The 21,817-nt window shown below is 50.5% G+C and overlaps 1 protein-coding gene across 3 annotated transcripts in view; it reads right to left on the reverse strand.

Annotated features, from left to right (window-relative positions):
* Nucleotides 1-21,817, reverse strand: part of LOC110488577 (slit homolog 3 protein-like) — a 210,875-nt gene that overhangs the window by 8,852 nt on the left and 180,206 nt on the right. For 2 of the 3 annotated variants that reach the window (XM_036942708.1, XM_036942711.1), the window contains 10 exons: nt 21,663-21,734; nt 20,911-21,074; nt 19,467-19,591; nt 18,347-18,444; nt 16,380-16,519; nt 15,139-15,162; nt 13,825-13,918; nt 13,219-13,356; nt 12,381-12,621; nt 5,278-5,408 (listed from right to left, as the gene is read on the reverse strand). In XM_036942708.1, coding sequence (XP_036798603.1) covers nt 5,278-5,408; nt 12,381-12,621; nt 13,219-13,356; nt 13,825-13,918; nt 15,139-15,162; nt 16,380-16,519; nt 18,347-18,444; nt 19,467-19,591; nt 20,911-21,074; nt 21,663-21,734 — 1,227 coding nt within the window. The remainder of the gene's footprint in view (nt 1-5,277; nt 5,409-12,380; nt 12,622-13,218; nt 13,357-13,824; nt 13,919-15,138; nt 15,163-16,379; nt 16,520-18,346; nt 18,445-19,466; nt 19,592-20,910; nt 21,075-21,662; nt 21,735-21,817) is intronic. The other variant, XM_036942709.1, reaches the window with a different exon arrangement.

Below are 21,817 nucleotides of genomic sequence, written 5' to 3' on the forward strand. Positions count from 1 at the left end.
CATTAGAAATGTCACATACACTAACTTTGAAACAATTACCGGTTGCCTTTATCTGAGTAAAGATACCCTGAACCAGCTTCCCTGTAGACCCTATTAACATTTTAAAATGAAATTAGCCAGAACTATCATTTGCTTACAATGTAGCACTAACCCGACTAGCTTGTTTAGTGTTCAGTCTGAGGAATGGGGGGGGGGTTTGTTTGGCTGCCTGGCTGGCTCCTCTTAGGGATAGCTAGGTCTAACTGCAGCTATCTAAACCATCTTAACGGGTGGGGGTAGCTAGGTGGAAACATAACAGCTATGCCCTTGAAAGGACTTGACTCCAGCTTCCCAGAGACCGGAAGCTAAACATGGTCTAAACACGCCGGTCTCATGGTCTCATTTATGGTGCTTGCCAGTGGTGCAGCATTCTCCAGCCAGATGTCACACTCCATTCTCCTGACCTCTGTGGAACACTTTCTGCCTCCCAATTGTCAATTATCCCCTATATAGTGCACTACTTTTGACCAGGTTTTCACCGGGAGGCCCATCTCTCTCTGACCAGTGATCACCGGGAGGCCCATCTCTCTCTGACCAGTGATCACCGGGAGGCCCATCTCTCTCTGACCAGTGATCACCGGGAGGCCCATCTCTCTCTGACTAGTGATCAACGGGAGGCCCATCTCTTTCTGACCAGTGATCAACGGGAGGCCCATCTCTCTCTGACCAGTGATCAACGGGAGGCCCATCTCTCTCTGACCAGTGATCAACGGGAGGCCCATCTCTCAATTCAATTCAATTCAAGGGCTTTATTGGCATGGGAAACATGTGTTAACATTGCCAAAGCAAGTGAGGTAGATAATATATAAAGTGAATATATAAAGTGAAATAAACAATAAAAATTAACAGTAAACATCACACATACAGAAGTTTCAAAACAATAAAGACATTACAAATGTCATTATATATATATATATATACAGTGTTTTAACAATGTACAAATGGTAAAGGACACAAGATAAAATAAATAAGCATAGATATGGGTTGTATTTACAATGGTGTGTGTTCTTCACTGGTTGCCCTTTTCTCGTGGCAACAGGTCACAAATCTTGCTGCTGTGACTGACCAGTGATCAACGGGAGGCCCATCTCTCTCTGACCAGTGATCAACGGGAGGCCCATCTCTCTCTGACCAGTGATCAACGGTAGGCCCATCTCTCTCTGACCAGTGATCAACGGGAGGCCCATCTCTCTCTGACCAGTGATCAACGGGAGGCCCATCTCTCTCTGACCAGTGATCAACGGTAGGCCCATCTCTCTCTGACCAGTGATCAACGGGAGGCCCATCTCTCTCTGACCAGTGATCAACGGGAGGCCCATCTCTCTCTGACCAGTGATCAACGGTAGGCCCATCTCTCTCTGACCAGTGATCAACGGGAGGCCCATCTCTCTCTGACCAGTGATCAACAGGAGGCCCATCTCATACCCAGCGGTCTCTCTCTCTCTACTCCACTCTATATCTCTCTCGCTCTCTTTCTCCCCCCCTCTTACTCTCTTCTCCTCTTTCTTTCTTTCTTTCTTTCTTTCTTTCTTTCTTTCTTTCTTTCTCTCCTCCACTCTCACTCTCTCGATCTCCTCTCTGCAGCCTCTACCAGTAGCCCCACTTTGTTCCCATGCTGCCTGTCCTCTCCTCTATTCTCCTCTCCTGTCTTCTCTTCTCTTTCCTTTGTGACTCAGCCCTTAAAGACTCTCTCCACTCTGCTCTGATGTGGCACTCGGCTCACAAAGAGACATATTCGGCTGATGCTGAGTGGAGCATAGAAAAGCAACAGAGAGAAGAGAGAGAGACACTCTGACCCCTCTATAGGCTCTTCTCCGCAGCTCTAAATCAAAGTTTCATGGCAGGCAAGGGCTGGCTCATTTTTGAAGAGCGCCAATACAGATACTGTAGGGCTCTGTCCCAAACGGCACCCTATTCCCTATATAGTGCACTACTTTTGACCAGAGCCCTATGGGTCCTGGACAAAAGTAATGCAATTTATAGGGAATAGGGTGCCATTTGGGATGTGCAGCCTAGGTGTGGCAGTGAGATTGCGGAACCTAGAAAGGGTGTGAGGGAGTTGGGTAGCAAATTGAAACGCTCTCGTTCAATTTTCTGTGATGTTTTTATGCCCCTTTCCTTCCATACTTCTTCTCTCCCTCTATCCCTCTCTCCTGAATAACAGCAGACGTGGTCCCTTAAACTAATAGAAGGATTACTGTGGCATTTGGTAAAGGGCAGGACATTAGCACACAGTGAGGACCTGGGCATTCATCAGATGGTAATGAGGCCTCTCGGGTGGGGAAGGCGCCTCTCCCCTGCTGCCTCCATATCATCTCATCCCTCTCTCTCCTTCTCTCTCTTTTCCTCCCCCGTCGTGTGAGGCAGGTTAGATCTGGACAGATGAGTGCTTCACGACCCACCTTCCCTTCAGACAGACACTTGACCAGACCACCCTTCATTCACTCATGCTTCTCTTCCATGTTTTTCTCACCACTCTCTCCTCCTCAAACCTCCACCCCTCACCTCTCCTTGCTGAAGCTGTCTCCCCTCCAGTCTCCTATTCCCCCCCAGGAGTGGAAACATCCCCTTCCTCCCCCTGCCCCCCTCCCCCACCGCGTCTTTACGACCCAACGTCCATTTGAAGGTGGTCTCCCTCCGAGAGCCGCTGGACCACAGGGGGCTGAGGAATGTAGCGACCGCAACCATTCTCTTTCTCTCACTGAAGGTGAACATCCTCAAAGCTCGCTCATAGTCCATCCACATCTATGCATCATCGGACGGGAGCTGTGTAGAATTGAGGCCCTGGCTGGAAGTGAGGCCTGCTGCTCCACACAGTTAATGTTAATGCTAACCATCACAGGGTGAACTCAGGAACGTGCTGGGTGCTGTGTACTCTGGGCTCTGTCGTAGAGCATGTCCCAGTAATGGGAGCGGACAGGGGTAATTCCCCTCCTCACTTTCCCGTCCTGTCTCCTCTCGCTCACCCCATCCCCGCATCACTCCCTCTGCACCCCAAAGACAATGGGGCAAGGCGCTGCCAAAGCCACAAAACGCTACGTCACTCTGGGGGTAAAGGGAGTGATGAGGGGGAGAGTCTGCAGATCCAGAACAAAATGAGGAAGCCATGACGCATCAGACAGGCCTGGGGCTGGAGCTGGGAGACAGACCTGGGGCTGGAGCTGGGGCTGGAGCAAAGAAGACAGGCCTGGGGCTGGAGCTGGGAGACAGGCCTGGGGCTGGAGCTGGGGTTGGGGCTGGGAGACAGGCCTGGGGCTGGAGTTGGGGTTGGGGCTGGGAGACACGCCTGGGGCTGGAGCTGGGAGACAGGCCTGGGGCTGGAGCTGGGGTTGGGGCTGGGAGACAGGCCTGGGGCTGGAGTTGGGGTTGGGGCTGGGAGACACGCCTGGGGCTGGAGCTGGGAGACAGGCCTGGGGCTGGAGCTGGGGTTGGGGCTGGGAGACAGGCCTGGGGCTGGAGCTGGGGTTGGGGCTGGGAGACAGGCCTGGGGCTGGAGCTGGGAGACAGGCCTGGGGCTGGAGCTGGGGTTGGGGCTGGGAGACAGGCCTGGGGCTGGAGCTGGGGTTGGGGCTGGGAGACAGGCCTGGGGCTGGAGCTGGGCTTGGGGCTGGGAGACAGGCCTGGGGCTGGAGCTGGGGTTGGGGCTGGGAGACAGGCCTGGGGCTGGAGCTGGGAGACAGGCCTGGGGCTGGAGCTGGGGTTGGGGCTGGGAGACAGGCCTGGGGCTGGGGTTGGGGCTGGGAGACAGGCCTGGGGCTGGGGTTGGGGCTGGGAGACAGGCCTGGGGCTGGGGTTGGGGCTGGGAGACAGGCCTGGGGCTGGGGTTGGGGCTGGGAGACAGGCCTGGGGCTGGAGCTGGGGTTGTGGCTGGAGACAGGCCTGGGGCTGGAGCTGGTTATAGAGCTGGGGCTTGGATATGATTTCAAACCAAAACCATGACAGGCCCATTTGCCTCAGAGTTTAAGCATCTAATTTCATTTTGAAACTGGACCTGCCTTTTGATTGCTGCAAGACAAAGGAACAACTGAGATGTCCTTTCCTTCCTCCCTGCCGTTCGAAGACGACCAATTCATTACTTTGGAGGTAATAGGAGGAACACAACACGTGAAAAAGGGCCCAGTGCATGAGGCGATCCCAGTCTAACAAATCACTTGGGGAGGAGCTGTTCTTTTTCACTGGGCAGCTCTTTGATGGGTCGATCGATACCCTACCTCCCTCTCTCCCTCCCTCCTTCCCTGCTTCCTCTCCTCCCTGCCTCGGGGTAGCAGCTAAAAGTCTCTCTAAACAGCACAAGGGAATGGCCAGATGACGTTTGGATCAATAACAACAAATCCTGAGCAGACAGACAGTGGCGCTGGTCTGAGGTCAGCTCCTACGGGCTCTGTTCTCCTCTCTCAGGCTCTGGGTTTACTTAAGCCGTTGTTCAAAATCTCACTGACTGCCTATGTCGGCTGTAATAATGGTCTTTATTTAGCTGCTATAGAGGCTTTACGAACACATACATGGATGTGTGTACAGTAAAGTGTTAACTGCGCTCCCCTACTCTGTGTAGCACAGGGTTATAACACCACAGTAAAGGAACCACAGCCACTCTGTGTTAGCATGCTGGGCTGGAGATAAGGCTAGCGGGGACAGACTCAACAAACTCCTCAGTGCTCCGTCTGTCTGGGGAGAGCAGAAGGCAGTTTTTTTGTTTGTGAGGGGCTTCACTGAGCATAACCGCGTAGATGGAGGTGGTTGCTACTCCGAGAGGAGAGAGAGAGGGGGAGGGAGGGAGGGAGAGAGAGAGAGAGAGAGAGAGAGAGAGAGAGAGAGAGAGAGAGAGAGAGAGAGAGAGAGAGAGAGAGAGAGAGAGAGAGAGAGAGAGAGAGAGAGAGAGAGAGAGAGAGAGAGAGAGAGAGAGAGAGAGAGAGAGAGAGAGAGAGAGAGAGAGAGAGAGAGAGAGAGAGAGAGAGAGAGAGAGAGAGAGAGAGAGAGAGAGAGAGAGAGAGAGAGAGAGAGAGAGAGAGAGAGAGAGAGAGAGAGAGAGAGAGAGAGAGAGAGAGAAAGAGTGTGTGTAGGGGTGTGTATTGGTGAGACTGTGTGTAAGGGTGTGCGTGTGTATTGGTGAGAGTGTGTGTATGGGTAAGCTGTGTTTATATGGTGAGTGTGTGTACCTGTAGAGCAGAACTATAGGCTGGCTGTGGTTCTTCAACGAGAGCGAGACAGACAGACAGACAGACAGACATTGGTGCTGACCTGTAGACGGTGGTCGGTGGGTAGTTAACAATGTCGTAGATTATGCGTATGTGTCCCTGGTACAGCTCTAGAGCTAGAGGATCATGATCCTCCTTGTAGAGCAGGATACCGTTGTCCTTATCTGTAGCCACCTGTAGACAGACAGAAAGAGAGAGAGAAGAGAAAGAGAGAAATTGAGAGAGATAGGGAGAGAAATAGACAGAGAGAGACAGGAACAGGGAAGAGATTCAGGGGGTATGCTAATTTGGTATAGAGCAGACCTAACCGACTCTATTAAATTAGTCAATTTTTTTTACATCTGGCTAGAAATTAGTAAGGAAATGATCTCAACAGAGAAAAATGGCCTCATGTGTGCTACCTATATCCCCCCAATAGGATCCCCATACTTTAATGATGACAGCTTCTCCATCTTAGAGAGGGAGATTAACCATTTCCAGGTTCAGGGACATGTACTAGTCTGTGGCGACCTAAATGCCAGAACTGGACAAGAACCCGATACCCTCAGCACACAGGGGGACAAACACCTACCTGGGGGTGACAGCATTCCCTCCCCCAAAAGCCCCCCCTAGACACAACTACAACAACATAACCAACAAAAACAGGTCACAACTCCTGCAGCTTTGTCGGACGCTGCGTATGTTTATAGTCAATTGTAGGTTTCGAGGGGACTCCTATGGTAGTTACACATATAGCTCATCTCTTGGCAGTAGTACTGTAGACTACTTTATCACTGACCTCAACCCAGAGTCTCTTACAGTGTTCAAAAGGTTTCACTGTAATAGTGACGGTGTAAACTTGGCAGTAGAAAACCTAAACAGTATATTTAAACTCTCAGCTTCCCCATCAAATCAAAAAATGTCAAGCAGACAACCTAAGAACATTATCGACGATAACAAATGCTTTGATGAGGAATGCAAAAAACCTAAGAAAGAAATTGAGAAACCTATCCAACCAAAACATAGAGACCCAGAAAACCTGAGCCTACGCCTTCACTATGGTGAATCACTAAAACAATACAGAAATACACTACGGAAAAAGAAGGAACAGCACATCACAAATCAGCTCAATGTAATTGAAGAATCCATAGAATCTAACCACTTCTGGGAAAATTGGAAAACTCTAAGCAAACAACAACACGAATAGTTATCTATCCAAAACGGAGATGGATAAACCGCTTCTCAAATATTTTTGGCTCTATAACAAAGAACAAACAGCAAAAATATATACATGATCAAATAAAAATCTTAGAATCAACTATTGAAGACTACCAGAACCCACTGGATTCCCAATTACATTGAATGAACCACAAGACAAAATACAAACCCTCCAACCCAAAAAGGCCTGTGGGGTTGATGGTATTCTAAATGAAATGATAAAATATACAGACCACAAATTCCAATTATACTTAAACTATTTAAAATTCTCCTCGGCTCTGGAATCTTCCCCAATATTTGGAAACAAGGCCTGATCCCCCCCCAATCCACAAAAGTGAAGACAAATTTGACCCCAATAACTACCGGGGGATTTGTGGGATCTGTGTCAACAGCAACCTTGGAAAAGTCCTCCGCATTATCATTAACAGCAGACTCGTACATTTCCTCAGTGAAAACAATGTACTGAGCAAATGTCAAATTGGCTTTTTACCAAATTACCTTACGACAGACCACGTATTCACCCTGCAAAAAAGCTTTCTACTCAATTTGGCATGAGGGTCTATTATACAAATTGATGGAAAGTGGTGTTTGGGGAAATACATACGTCATTATAAAATCCATGTACACAAACATCAAGTGTGCGGTTAAAATTGGCAAAAATCACACACATTTCTTTCCACAGGGCTGGGAGGCGAGACAGGGATGCAGCTTAAGACCAACCCTCTTCAACATATATATCATTGAATTGGTGAGGGCACTAGAACAGTCTGCAGCACCCGGCCCCGGCCAACAAGAATCGGATGTCAACTGTTTGCTGATGATCTGGTGCTTCTGTCCCCAACCAAGGAAGGTCTACAGCAGCACCTAGATCTTCTGCACAGATTCTGTCAGACCTGGGCCCTAACAGTAGATCTCACTAAGACAAAAAAATAATGGTGTTCCAAAAAAGGTCAGTTGCCAGGACAACGAATACAAATTCCATCTAGACACTGCTACCCTATAGCATACAAAAAAACTATACATGCCTCAGCCTAAACATCAATGCCACAGGTAGCTTCCACAAAGCTGTGAACAATCTGAGAGACAAGGCATAGCGGCAGGGAAAAAAATACATGTCATCTATGCACTTAAATAATGAATGTAGGACGCTTTTCCCATGGTTCATTTTCATGCCAGCTAGGTGGGCTACTCCAGTTGTAAAGAGAAGCAATGTGCTTAATATTAGGAAAGTTGAGAAATAAATATAGTAGGCCTAGCCTACAGAAAGCTGATGGGATCCTCCTTTTTTTAATAGAAGCTATCAACACTTTTTTTTCAATGTATATTGTCTGGTCTATAGAAATGTTGCTTAACATGAGCTCATGGGCTCCCATGAAGTGTTTGATTAGATTTTCGATTACATTTGCATTGATGTTAGTGATTAGAGGGACAATAGAGTTCTGAGTACCAGGCAGTTAGCAAGTTTAGTAGGCTATTAATGACCATCGGCAGCATCAGAGCTTGGAGAAGCCTAATTACCGTGATCTTAAAGGTCACAAGGAATTTGACTGCCATCATGACTTGGTAATACGGTCCTAGCCCTAGCTGCAGCACAGAGAGGGAGAGAGAGAGAGAGAGAAAATGCAAGCGAGGTTCAGAGCTAGTGATGCAGACAGACAGACAGACAGACAGACAGACAGACAGCGTTTTTTTTCCAGCGTGTGGTCCCTCTCTCGCTCAGTGGGGCCAATAGCAGCAGCAGCTCATGTCACATGGTTCTCGTGTCATTCTTTCCAAAAGGGAGGAAAATAATCTGTACCTAACACTTAGGGTTACTATTCTACTGAAGCTACTCTATTTGAAATAAAAACATGGCATTGGGGATGTTTACTTTACTTAGTCTGCACTACACCGTGGCTCTCAACTCAAAGCGTCTTTTATTTGAAAACGCTACTTTTCTATTTTAAGGAACTTCAAATATTTTTTCCCAAGTTGCATCGTGTAACGTATTTAGAACTGCGGTAGACGACTAACCGAACACTGCTTTTCGATTTCCAGGCATCATCTTGATACCTGGCCTGATGACTCCATGCTGTCCCCAGTCCACCTGGCCGTGCCGCTGCTCCAGTTTCAACTGTTCTGCCTGCGGCTATGGAACCTGTTCACCGGATGTGCTACCTGTCCCAGACCTGCTGTTTTCAACTCTCTAGGGACAGCAGGAGCGGTAGAGATACTCTGAATGATCGGCTCTGAAAAGCCAACTGACTACTGAGGTGCTGACCTGTTGCACCCTCGACAACCACTGTGGTTATTATTATTTGACCCTGCTGGTCATCTATAAACATTTGAGCATCTTGGCCATGTACTGTTATCATTTCCACCCGGCACAGCCAGAAGAGGACTTGGCACCCCTCATAGCCTGGTTCCTCTCTAGGTTTCTTCCTAGGTTCTGGCCTTTCTAGGGAGTTTTTCCTAGCCACCGTGCTTCTACACCTACATTGCTTGCTGTTTGGGGTTTTAGGCTCGGTGTCTGTACAGCACTTTGTGACATCAGCTGATGTAAGAAGGGCTTTATAAATACATTTGATTGATTGATAGATATTGGCAAGCTGCATTTGCTCTTGCCCATGTATCTACCTACGTACAAAAGCCACCTTTAGCACATAGGCTAAGCCCAACAGTTCTATTTTTACCACAGTCTTTTTAATTAACATTAGCGTGCCCCCTCGCCAACGAGCACATGAGCTCATTTGGAGGTAAGAAGCGATCCGGCGGCTGTGACTCACTCCTAGTGATTGGGCTGATAACAGTCACCACGCCGACACTCTATTACCATAATACATATCCCCCTGAGACACATTATTTCATGCTCGTGAACAAAAGGTGACATTCTAATAATGTCACCATCCAACCGTCCCTGTGGTGGCTGGTGGTGGATCGGATGCCACACGGCTGGCTGAGAGCCCCAATAACACAGAGTCTGCATCCCAAATGTCACCCTAGTCCCTACTGAGTGCACTACAGGGCCCATAGGGTTCTGGTCAAAAGTAGTGCACTGTATGGGAATAGTGTGCCATTCCGGACGCAGACAGAGAGCGAGATAGAGAGGGATAGCTTGTCATACTAGCCCCTGAAAAAATTATCCCTCTTATACCTTTCCCAAGGGTGCTACATTCTATACTTTAAGTACTGCAATGATGGCGGATAGTGTGTAAAACACACTAGCCCTCATCAACTTTATAGTTTACAGTTTGACGTAATGGGAAGGATGATCAGTTATAGGGAGATAATAGCTAGGCTACTCGGCTGCTACTGTAAAGGCCGTCATGCTGCTTACTTATCGGGTACCAATACCTCCTGATTCGGCTTTTGCCAAGGCTCGAACCCAGGAAGGAGGAGACAGGGTGAGAGGGAAGGGGTGGAGAAGCAGAGGGAGGAGGAGGGGCATTGGGAGAGGAGAGGAGGAGGAGGAAAGGAGAGGGGGAGATGCGAGTGAGAGGGGGAGAGGGAGGAGTACAGAGAGGAGAGCAGAAGATGGAGGAGAGGAGAGGGTGGAGATGTGACAGCCAGTATTGTTGCTGCTTAGGGGTGGTACAGTACCTGTAGGGAGATGTGGGCAGAGTTAGGGGTGGTACAGTACCTGTAGGGAGATGTGGGCAGAGTTAGGGGTTAGGGTTGGTACAGTACCTGTAGGGAGATGTGGGCAGAGTTAGGGGTTAGGGCTGGTATAGTACCTGTAGGGAGATGTGGGCAGAGTTAGGGGTCAGGGGTGGTATAGTACCTGTTGGGATATGTGGGCAGAGTTAGGGGTCAGGGGTGGTATAGTACCTGTAGGGAGATGTGGGCAGAGGTAGGGGTTAGGGGTGGTACAGTACCTTTCGGGAGATGTGGGCAGAGTTAGGGGTTAGGGGTGGTATAGTACCTGTAGGGAGATGTGGGCACAGTTAGGGGTCAGGGGTGGTATAGTGCCTGTAGGGAGATGTGGGCAGAGTTAGGGGTCAGGGGTTAGGGGTGGTATAGTACCTGTTGGGAGATGTGGGCAGAGTTAGGGGTCAGGGGTAGGGGTGGTATAGTACCTGTTGGGAGATGTGGGCAGAGTTAGGGGTCAGGGGTAGGGGTGGTATAGTACCTGTTGGGAGATGTGGGCAGAGTTAGGGATCAGTGGTTAGGGGTGGTATAGTACCTGTAGGGAGATGTGGGCAGAGTTAGGGGTCAGGGGTTAGGGGTGGTATAGTACCTGTAGGGAGATGTGGGCAGAGTTAGGGGTCAGGGGTAGGGGTGGTATAGTACCTGTAGGGAGATGTGGGCAGAGTTAGGGGTCAGGGATTAGGGGTGGTATAGTACCTGTAGGGAGATGTGGGCAGAGTTAGGGGTGGTATAGTACCTGTTGGGAGATGTGGACAGAGTTAGGGGTCAGGGGTTAGGGGTGGTATAGTACCTGTTGGGAGATGTGGGCAGAGTTAGGGGTCAGGGGTTAGGGGTGGTATAGTACCTGTAGGGAGATGACGGTAGAGTTAGGGGTCAGGGGTTAGGGGTGGTATATTACCTGTAGGGAGATGTGGACAGAGTTATGGGTCAGGGGTTAGGGGTGGTATAGTACCTGTAGGGAGATGTGGGCAGAGTTAGGGATCAGTGGTCAAGGTTGGTACAGTACCTGTAGGGAGATGTGGGCAGAGTTAGGGATCAGGGGTTAGGGGTGGTATAGTACCTATAGGGAGATGTGGGCAGAGTTAGGGATCAGGGGTTAATTAATGTTGGTACAGTACCTGAAAGGAGATGTGGGCAGAGTTAGGGGTCAGGGGTTAGGGGTGGTATAGTACCTGTAGGGAGATGTGGGCAGAGTTAGGGGTCAGGGGTGGTATAGTACCTGTAGGGAGATGTGGACAGAGTTAGGGGTCAGGGGTTAAGGTTGGTACAGTACCTGTAGGGAGATGTGGGCAGAGTTAGGGGTCAGGGGTGGTATAGTACCTGTAGGGAGATGTGGACAGAGTTTGGGGTCAGGGGTTAAGGTTGGTACAGTACCTGTAGGGAGATGTGGGCAGAGTTTGTGGTCAGGGGTTAAGGTTGGTACAGTACCTGTAGGGAGATGTGGGCAGAGTTAGGGGTCAGGGGTTAAGGTTGGTACAGTACCTGTAGGGAGATGTGGTCAGAGTTAGGGGTCAGGGGTTAGGGGTGGTATAGTACCTGTAGGGAGATGTGGGCAGAGTTAGGGGTCAGGGATTAGGGGTGGTATAGTACCTGTAGGGAGATGTGGGCAGAGTTAGGGGTGGTATAGTACCTGTTGGGAGATGTGGACAGAGTTAGGGGTCAGGGGTTAGGGGTGGTATAGTACCTGTTGGGAGATGTGGGCAGAGTTAGGGGTCAGGGGTTAGGGGTGGTATAGTACCTGTAGGGAGATGACGGTAGAGTTAGGGGTCAGGGGTTAGGGGTGGTATATTACCTGTAGGGAGATGTGGACAGAGTTATGGGTCAGGGGTTAGGGGTGGTATAGTACCTGTAGGGAGATGTGGGCAGAGTTAGGGATCAGTGGTCAAGGTTGGTACAGTACCTGTAGGGAGATGTGGGCAGAGTTAGGGATCAGGGGTTAGGGGTGGTATAGTACCTATAGGGAGATGTGGGCAGAGTTAGGGATCAGGGGTTAATTAATGTTGGTACAGTACCTGAAAGGAGATGTGGGCAGAGTTAGGGGTCAGGGGTTAGGGGTGGTATAGTACCTGTAGGGAGATGTGGGCAGAGTTAGGGGTCAGGGGTGGTATAGTACCTGTAGGGAGATGTGGACAGAGTTAGGGGTCAGGGGTTAAGGTTGGTACAGTACCTGTAGGGAGATGTGGGCAGAGTTAGGGGTCAGGGGTGGTATAGTACCTGTAGGGAGATGTGGACAGAGTTTGGGGTCAGGGGTTAAGGTTGGTACAGTACCTGTAGGGAGATGTGGGCAGAGTTAGGGGTCAGGGGTTAAGGTTGGTATAGTACCTGTAGGGAGATGTGGACAGAGTTGCGTATCTTGACGCTGGGCAGCTCCAGGTAGGTCCCTTTGCCCAAAAGGTGGACGGTAACGATCTTGTGGCACTTGTTTCCGGTGAAGCCTGGCAGGCAGCGGCACACAGGCTCCCCTTCCACCACTAGACACTGGGCATCATTCTGACACTCTGACTGGTCACATGGGCTGGTCTGCAGCAGGATCATAGGAGGAGGGTTCTCGCAGAATAGACCACTACAGGAACACAGAGACAGTCTGTTAATATCACACTCAATCAAGCTGCCACACACACACACACTCCACTATGGTCTCTCCCATTATGATTATACACACACACACACACACACACACACACACACACACACACACACACACACACACACACACACACACACACACACACACACACTATGTATGACTGCCCCTGACACATAACATCATAAGAGAGACTCTCTACGTCAAACAAAAAGGTGGCGGCCACGTTGTTTCATTGATCCTGCTGTTCGTCGGCAGACAGAGACAGTGATGCATCATGAATCTTTCCCCCCAGATCCCATCCACAGGCCCGTCCCACACTTAGCGCTATAATTAGCCATATGGAGCTTCATCTGCCTCATCACACCACCGCTCCGCACCACCCAGTACCGCAGGCCTCAGACTAGACAGCCAAATAGAGGAAAACAAAGTACCATCTGAAGCTCCTCACAGTCTGGTTATCTGTGTGTGTGTGGGTTTGTGCGTGAGTGCGCCGGCGCCCTCCACAGATGGCGTGACGCTGTTGCGGCACTGAGTCTCTACAATGAGTTCAGTCGGTGCTGAATGTGGACTCACCTAAAGCCCTCCGTACACACGCAGGTGTACCCGTTGACTGCGTCCACGCACTGGGCCCCATGCTGACACTTGTTCTCCAGACAGTCGTTGTAGTCCTGCTCACAGTGTTGGCCCACGTAGCCGGGCAAGCACTCACACCTGACACCCACACAGGAAACAAAGGCACACAATGTTGCGAAGGAAAAAAACTCACTCTCTCTCTGCCAACTGCCACCGAACTCTCTCAACTGCATTCTCTCATCCTTCTGGCGTATCGACGCTTAGCTGTGACTGAACACTTCACCTTTAACAACTGCCACTGAACAGTCCGTCTTCCTAACGTATGACCTTTCCCAACTGTTACTGAACTCTCTTCCTAACATAGGAAAACTGTTTTACTGCAGTAACCTGCTACAAGTGTGACTTTAAACAGCACAGCCAACTCAACTACAGTTTGTTCCTTGTTCCTCAGTCATGAAAAGAACAGGATATTAAGACGGTGGAGGAACAGAACACAACAGGTTGTCCTGACGACTCCACCAGACACGGGTCACTTCCGGTGGGTTGCTACTGGTGACCTTTGAACTTGATTAGTCCCGCCCCCTCGGACAGCTGCCGGTCACTCACCTGAAGCCTTTGGTGAGGGGGATGCATTTGGAGTCATGCTGGCAGGGGTCGAAGCCTTGCATACAGGGCGCCACCACCTCCTCACATAGGTCCCCTGGGAAAACACACACACACACACACATACACACACACAGTGGGAAAGATAATACAGAGACTGTGAGATCATCGCCTAAGCTTAATTCTTCCACATACACACACTAGCTAACGTATGTCTTCATTTGACTTAGTGATATTCTAGTGCATTGCATATTTACAAGCCTAGGATTGTGAGTAATGTTTTTTTAAGAGTGTTTTTTGATTGGTCCCATTGTATTATTATGACTATTATGATGACTCCCCAAAGCACCATCATGGCTTTCTCAGCATTCAACAGTTGGGTCTTGTTTCTACTGCCGGCCTGCCTGGTCTCCCATACAGGGGGGGTTGGGGGTTGTCTTGCTCAGGGTATTAGCCGTGCAAACTTGAAACACATGTACTATATTGTGCTGTAATCTGCATGGAATACAGGGCTGTGGCTGCCCAGATGAGGCCCCATCTGAATCCACTAAATCACTGCCTGGCCAAGTGTCCCGGTTCAATAAACCCTCTGTCCCTGTCCACCTGCTTGACTAGATCCCCTCCTCTAACAGGGGGGCTGCTGGGGCTCAGCCAGGCTTTCACAGCACAAGGCCTCTCCTCCTCTCCTTTACACTGACTGACTGACTCCCTCCCTCCCTCCGGCCCTCCCTCCCTCCCTCCCAGTACAAAGCCTCTCTGAGTCTGTCTGCGGCTGGGCTGAGGGAGAGTAGATGCAGACACTCCACAGCCTGGCCCCTGAGAGATCTTTCTCTCCCTCCCCCCTCTCTAACTCAATCTCTCCCTCCCTCTTTAACACTATGTGTCCCTCCCTCCCTCCCTCCCTCCCTCCCTCCCTCCCTCCCTCCCTCCCTCCCTCTACTTCTCTCTCTATCTACTGCCAGGTCTGTTTCCTCTGCCTCTCCCTCATCCGGCAGCCTCATGGTGGGGGCCCTGGGGAAGTCTGCCAGTGTCCCAGCAGCCGCCACTCTACAGGGGAAATCCACTCCAATTGGGCTTCGATGGTGCTCTGTGGGGAGCTGTCACAATGTGTCTGTGTCTGCCTGTTTTCATTGCTACAGGCCTGGCTCTGGTTTCGATTGGTACGGAAAACTGAAAGTCAGTGACAAAATGAGAGTTGATATGCACTCTATTCAATATGAAAAAGAAATAATTTTCCGTTTAGCTTGCAGTTTTAGTTTTACAGGGGAAACAGGAAAAATAAACCCAGAGAAGGTGTGTGGAGAGAGAGAGACTGACCTTTTCCCATATCATATCTGTCAGCTTGTAAAGGAAGAAAGAGAGAGAGGAGGATCGTTTATAGATGTCACTGTGTCTCATGGTTCTGATAACCAGAGGGTCCAGAACACTTAACCCAGATACACACACACACACCAGATGGAGGCCACACACACACACACACACACCCCGTCTTGCTTGTGCTGGTTTAAAATAGGAAGCAGCCAAATAAAACTGCTCTGTGTGGATGGCTGGATGGATGGATAAGGGCGGAGAGAGAAGGAGGACAAACAGTTAGTTTAAAGGAGGCCTAATTGCTGGGTTAGCTTGCGGACTTCCCCTAGAGTCGGGCTGTGGCTGCTGCTTCACAGGGCCGCTTGGCGCTGCCCACCGCCAGCCCAGGTGCCCATATACCCACACTGAGGGGGCAGTATGTGTAGCAGCCTGGCTGCTGGATGTCTCTCTACTGCCAGCCTCTAGCCTCATTGCCCCATACAGGCACTCTGTGTTCTTTGCTCTGGTCCCAGGGGAGGCTGGGACTGGGACGGACATGGCACGGCGAGGCCTACAATTAGGCGTGCAGCGTTAATGACAGGGTCGATGTGCGTTGGAGCAGCTGCACAGATCAGCGCCCTCCCTCCCCTGTGACGCCTGAGTCAGGCAGGCGATGGCGGGTGACGGCCCATGATGCCCGACCGGGGAGCTGCCCGCCTCGCCTGCCTGCCGTGTGCACTGCAGAGAGAGAGAGGCCACAGCCTGGCAGAGAGACAGTGGGAAAACTTCTCTCCGTCTCTCTCACCAGAACTGGCTGCCTGCACTCGGAATTGCACTGTCAGCGATTGGGCAGAACTCACTGGACTGTGCAGGCAGGCCCCCCGCCCCCCCAAGGGATTCCTACCCCCTCTTTGCCTCTTTGCTCCAACGTGACTGCAATGTCATCTCCAAAGAGCAGTTTCAGGTCAATGCGGAAAAAACAGTCCATTATAGGCTAGCGGAAAAAATTACTCTTTGGTTGATTTGATAAATAACTAAATGACTCACAATTGCTTTAAATGCAATTTCAGAGCAGAGGGGTTTGGAGTTTTGTCTATGTTTAAGCAGACTTTTATCTTGATGTGGTTGACTCGTTTAAAAATAAAAGTGTATTAGAATGTATTAGAGAAGCACAACAAGTGGATGAGAAGCCAATGTATGCTCATGGTGTGGCTCGTCTCCACAGAGTAGTGTTCAGTGCGTGTGTGTGTTCAGTGTGTGTTCAGTACCTGTGTAGTTGGGGGGGCAGACGCAGGTGTAGTTGTTGATGCCGTCCACACAGGTGGAGTTGTTCTCACAGTCATTGTCCTCACAGTCATCTGGGTTCACCTCACACTGTAGACCCTCGTAGCCAGGTGGACACGCACAGCTGCCGAGGGGAGGGGAGAGGAGAGGAGAGACGATAGGGGGCACAGTTAGATAGTTAGCTCGAGAATAGGGAATAGGGTGCCATTTCAGACACAGCCAGAGTCACAGAACCATACTGGGTACACCCTCTCTACCCTCCACACTGAGTCGGGGAACCATACTGGGTACACCCTCTCTACCCTCCACACTGAGTCGGGGAACCATACTGGGTACACCCTCTCTACCCTCCACACTGAGTCGGGGAACCATACTGGGTACACCCTCTCTACCCTCCACACTGAGTCACAGAACCATACTGGGTACACCCTCTCTACCCTCCACACTGAGTCACAGAACCATACTGGGTACACCCTCTCTACCCTCCACACTGAGTCGGGGAATCATACTGGGTACACCCTCTCTACCCTCCACACTGAGTCGGGGAACCATACTGGGTACACCCTCTCTACCCTCCACACTGAGTCGGGGAACCATACTGGGTACACCCTCTCTACCCTCCACACTGAGTCGGGGAACCATACTGGGTACACCCTCTCTACCCTCCACACTGAGTCACAGAACCATACTGGGTACACCCTCTCTACCCTCCACACTGAGTCACAGAACCATACTGGGTACACCCTCTCTACCCTCCACACTGAGTCACAGAACCATACTGGGTACACCCTCTCTACCCTCCACACTGAGTCGGGGAAGCGTACTGGGTTTCTTTCCACTTGTCAAATTCACTCTCCAGATGCCCTCTGCTCTTTGTCTCTGGCCCCTCTATTAGTGACTAATGCCCTTTGAAAGCCTAAGACCTGGTATAAAACCTGCACTTTAATGGGAATAACAACAAAGGTAGAACTCCAGTGGCATTTGAAAATGTAATCAGGTCTGTCTGTGGATTCAATAATTTCAATTAGACGTGGGTTCCTGTTTGATCCTACGTGGAAGGGCATTCATCAAGCTATACCTAAATGTCATGTCTGGAATTGGTAGACCGATTGAGACCGTACCCTTTGACTCAGGCACCACTGGCTCTGAATCTCGCTTGCATTCTCTCTCTCTCTCTCTCTCTCTCTCTCTCTCTCTCTCTCTCTCTCTCTCTCTCTCTCTCTCTCTCTCTCTCTCTCTCTCTCTCTCTCTCTCTCTCTCTCTCTCTCTCTCTCTCTCTCTCTCTCTCTCTCTCTCTCTCTCTCTCTCTCTCTCTCTCTCTCTCTCTCTCTCTCTCTCTCTCTCTCTCTCTCTCTCGTGGTGACGCCTGGCGGGCGTGGGCAGGTGGCTGGGGACAAGGCTGGCATCATGGGTGCGCCGCGTCAGGCGAGTGGGCAGAGGAGGGTGAGATAAGCGTTACTGAGCTGTGGCGGGCGTTACCCGTGAGACGGGTAGCTTCATCAAGCGCCTGTCTTCCTGTGAAGGCCAGCGGCTGCTGGTTGAAAAGAAAGAAGTAGAAGAAAACGCAGAGGAGAGGAGAGCCTTTGATTTCTTTAAGCAGTTCTCCAGAGGGACTGTCTGGATCACTGAGGTGTGTCATTAATGAGGCAGAGAGCTGGGGTAAACCTGGGGTCGGGCAGTTGGTTGGCGTTTAAAGAGGCCAAACAGTGGAAGACGAAAGAGAGAAGAGAGTGACAGTCATCTGCCTCCAGCTCTACAGAGCCATGGGATCTCACGGTGTCACTCACACACTGAAACACCACTGCTGACTGCCCGCTACTCCTCTGGCTGTACCCACTAGATAGGAAATAGGGTGCCCTTTTGGAGCGTAGAGAGGGAAGTGTGGGCCCAGTATGGTTCCATGACTGCATGTCGGTAGGGTAGTGATGGTAGAGAGGTCATCGGTGTGTACCTGAACTGTTCCACTTGGCTTGGCATCAGGTGGCAGGTCCCTCCACTGGCACAGGGGAAACTGATGCAGGCGTTGATGGCTATCTCACAGTTCTGACCCTGGGAGGGAGGGAGAGAGGTGTTAGACTGTCTATCACTGTGTGTGTGTGTGTGTGTGTGTGTGTGTGTGTAGTGGTAGTGTTACAGTATAGTGCCATGTGCCATTCAAGACCCTTAAGTCCACAGACACATACAGCAGCAGCGGTCCGCGTCCCAAATGACACCCCATTCCCTACATAGGGCACTACTTTAAACCAGAGCCCTACGAACCCTGGTTAAAAGTAGCACGCTATAGAGGGAATTGTAGCTATATCATGAAGCCGTATCCTTTCCACACGCGACCGCCATGCATGTCCCTCAGAGACACTGGCTCCCTGTTTGAATTTGAAACCACCGCCCCCCGTGACGCCCACTTCCTCTGATCAAAGACGCCATCCGGGCGGACGCTTGTTCATTCTCTTTTCCTCTTCCTCTCTCTCTCGCTCAGCTTCTCATTCTCCTCACTCATTTTAAGTCATTTACGCCCAGTGGAGACCGACAGAAAACAACATGCACGCACCCACACAAACAAACACACACACACACACGCACGCCTGCACACACACACACACACAAACACACACGCACGCACGCCTGCACACACACACACACAAACACACACGCAAACATGACGATTTTAATTAAAAAGCAAGGCCAGGGGCTTTGTCCCTGTAGGGGGCTCGAGGTTAAGTTTGTATCTGTGTCTGTGGAGCAGGACACTGACAGGAATCCCATAACCAAACAAAAGGCTAATGATTAGACAAACCAACAGCACACAACACAGTGGGGACATTAAAACACACACACACACCCGCCAGGTACACAGGCACGCACACAGGCACGCACACACCCATCTGCTGGATATTTGAACACTATTTTACCCTTGGGTGGATTTGTGTGAGTTTTTCCAGACGACAGCCTTTTACCAGTTATTGTAACCCTTTTCAATCTCCCCTCAATACTTACACCAAACCAACTGTTGCATTTCTCCGGGTCGTGGTGTGTGTGTGTGTGTGTGTGTGTGTGTGTGCCTGTGCACTCACTTTGTAGCCAATGGGACAGGTGCAGTGGTAGGAGCCACTAACGTCGCTGGCACATGTGCCATTGTTCAGACAGGGGCCGGCAAGACAGGGAGCACACTTTGCCATCAGATTTAGATCCACTGGACCTAAGAGAGAGAGAGGGGGGGGGGGGGGGGTGGAGGGAAGGGGAGAGAAAATAGAGAGGGTGAGATATGGGGAGAGAGAGAGAGAGAGAGAGAGAGAGAGAGGGAGGGAGGGAGGGACGTAGAGAGAGGCAGACACCAACAGATAGGGAGATAGAGAGAGAGATAGAGAGAGATGTAGAGAGAGGCAGACACCAACAGATAGAGAGAGATGTAGAGGGAGGCAGACACCAACAGATAGGGAGATAGAGAGGGAGATAGAGAGAGATGTAGAGAGAGGCAGACACCAACAGATAGGGAGATAGAGAGAGATGTAGAGGGAGGCAGACACCAACAGATAGGGAGATAGAGAGGGAGATCAAGAGAGATGTAGAGAGAGGCAGACACCAACAGATAGGGAGATAGAGAAGGAGATAGAGAGAGATGTAGCGGGAGGCAGACACCAACAGATAGGGAGATAGAGAGGGAGATAGAGAGAGAGATGTAGAGAGAGGCAGACACCAACAGATAGGGAGATAGAGAGAGATGTAGAGGGAGGCAGACACCAACAGATAGGGAGATCGAGAGAGATGTAGAGGGAGGCAGACACCAACAGATAGGGAGATAGAGAGGGAGATCAAGAGAGATGTAGAGGGAGGCAAAGAAAAACAGAGAGGGGGACAGGGGGAGAGAGGGAGAGGGTGATTGAGAGAAAGAGAGAGGACAAGAGCGACAGAGAGCGAGTGAGATATTAAAGAAGAAAGATTGGGAGAGTGAGTCGCACGGTGCGATTCCACTCTCTTTCTCTCCGCACTATTTTAAGACCTTCCTTATCCACATTTAATAAACCTTAATCTGCCTTAATCTCAGATAAATCCCAGATCAGCGTTAATTGGCATGCGTGGTTGCAGAGGGCAGAAATATGTGGCAGCTGGGTTCACTCCCCTTTAGAGGAGACGTAGAGAGGGAGAGAAGGGGGAGGAAAGGTGGCGGTAAGAGGGGGGAGGGAGAGAAGGGGGGAGGAAAGGTGGCAGTAAGAGGGGGAGGGAGAGAAGGGGGGAGGAAAGGTGGCGGTAAGAGGGGAGAGGGAGAGAAGGGGCAAGGGAGGGAGGACGAGAAGGGAGGAAGAAAGGAGAGGGTGAGAGGGGAACGGGTGAGTGGGGGAGAAGGAGGAGGAGAGGCAGGGGAGGAGGGGGAAGGAGGAGATGCAGGGGGAAAGGAGAGAGGGAGGAGTACAGGAAGAGGAGAAGTAGGGGAGCGAAGTGAGGAGGACAAACGCGAGCAGCAGATGGAGGAGGTGAGAGGATGGAGCTGTGACAGCCAGTGTTGATAATGCGTCTCACCTTTGCACTGGAAGCGGTTGAGGGGCGTGGTGAGCAGCAGGCGGTCGGCCATGTCAGGTGGTCCAGTACAGCGGGCGATGCCAGGCTCCTTGAAGCCAGCCTTCACCCACTGGGACAGCCAGCGCAGGTCACAGTTACAATACAGGGGGTTGGCACCCAAAGCCCTGGGAAACAGCGAAATATAGGAGTTATGCATCTAGTGGTCACATATGGAAGTGCAAGAGTATATGGTGCAGGCAGGCATGTGTACATACAGACAGTCTGTAAACACGCACTGGTCTGGCGTGCACATAACCAGTACCACAAAGACAAAAAATACCAAAAAACGTTTGTCTTGAACTTTCATTTAATAAAACAGAGGATCTTCGTTCATGTCTAGTATCCCATTTTTTTTTGTTAAACTTCTTCCCTCTCTCAAGTCTCTTTCAGTGCAAAACACCCAAACTACAGTATTGCTACTTAAAACAAGAGGCAGGAACCAGAGAGAAAGTAACAGAGGAGCCACGTGATGTATGCCTCTTCGTGGTTATAAAATGGCTTCCTGTGGGGCCCACGCTGTTCTCGTGGCGCTCCCAACACAACACTGCTCTCCACTGGACCTCTGTTCTGTCACGTCACGTAACATGGACGCTGTATAAAAGCATGGCTGTGACTCTACGCTCTGTTGCTCAGATTGTCCGTCTGTGTGTGTGTGTGTGTTGTGTGTGAATATATTACTATTGTGGAAGACCACACACTACTATCACACTCACAGATGAGACAGAGATGTCAAATGGTTGAAGGCTCCCTCTGGTATAGTTGAAAGGTCATTTCCGTGGAGAGTCCTGAAAGAGATTGAAAACAAGAAGAGCGTCAGCGATGGGAGTGATGGCTGATGGACATCAAGCCCTCTCATTGTTTCTCCACA

This window comes from Oncorhynchus mykiss, chromosome 14 (assembly GCF_013265735.2).
Source record: "Oncorhynchus mykiss isolate Arlee chromosome 14, USDA_OmykA_1.1, whole genome shotgun sequence".
Taxonomy (NCBI): domain Eukaryota; kingdom Metazoa; phylum Chordata; class Actinopteri; order Salmoniformes; family Salmonidae; genus Oncorhynchus; species Oncorhynchus mykiss.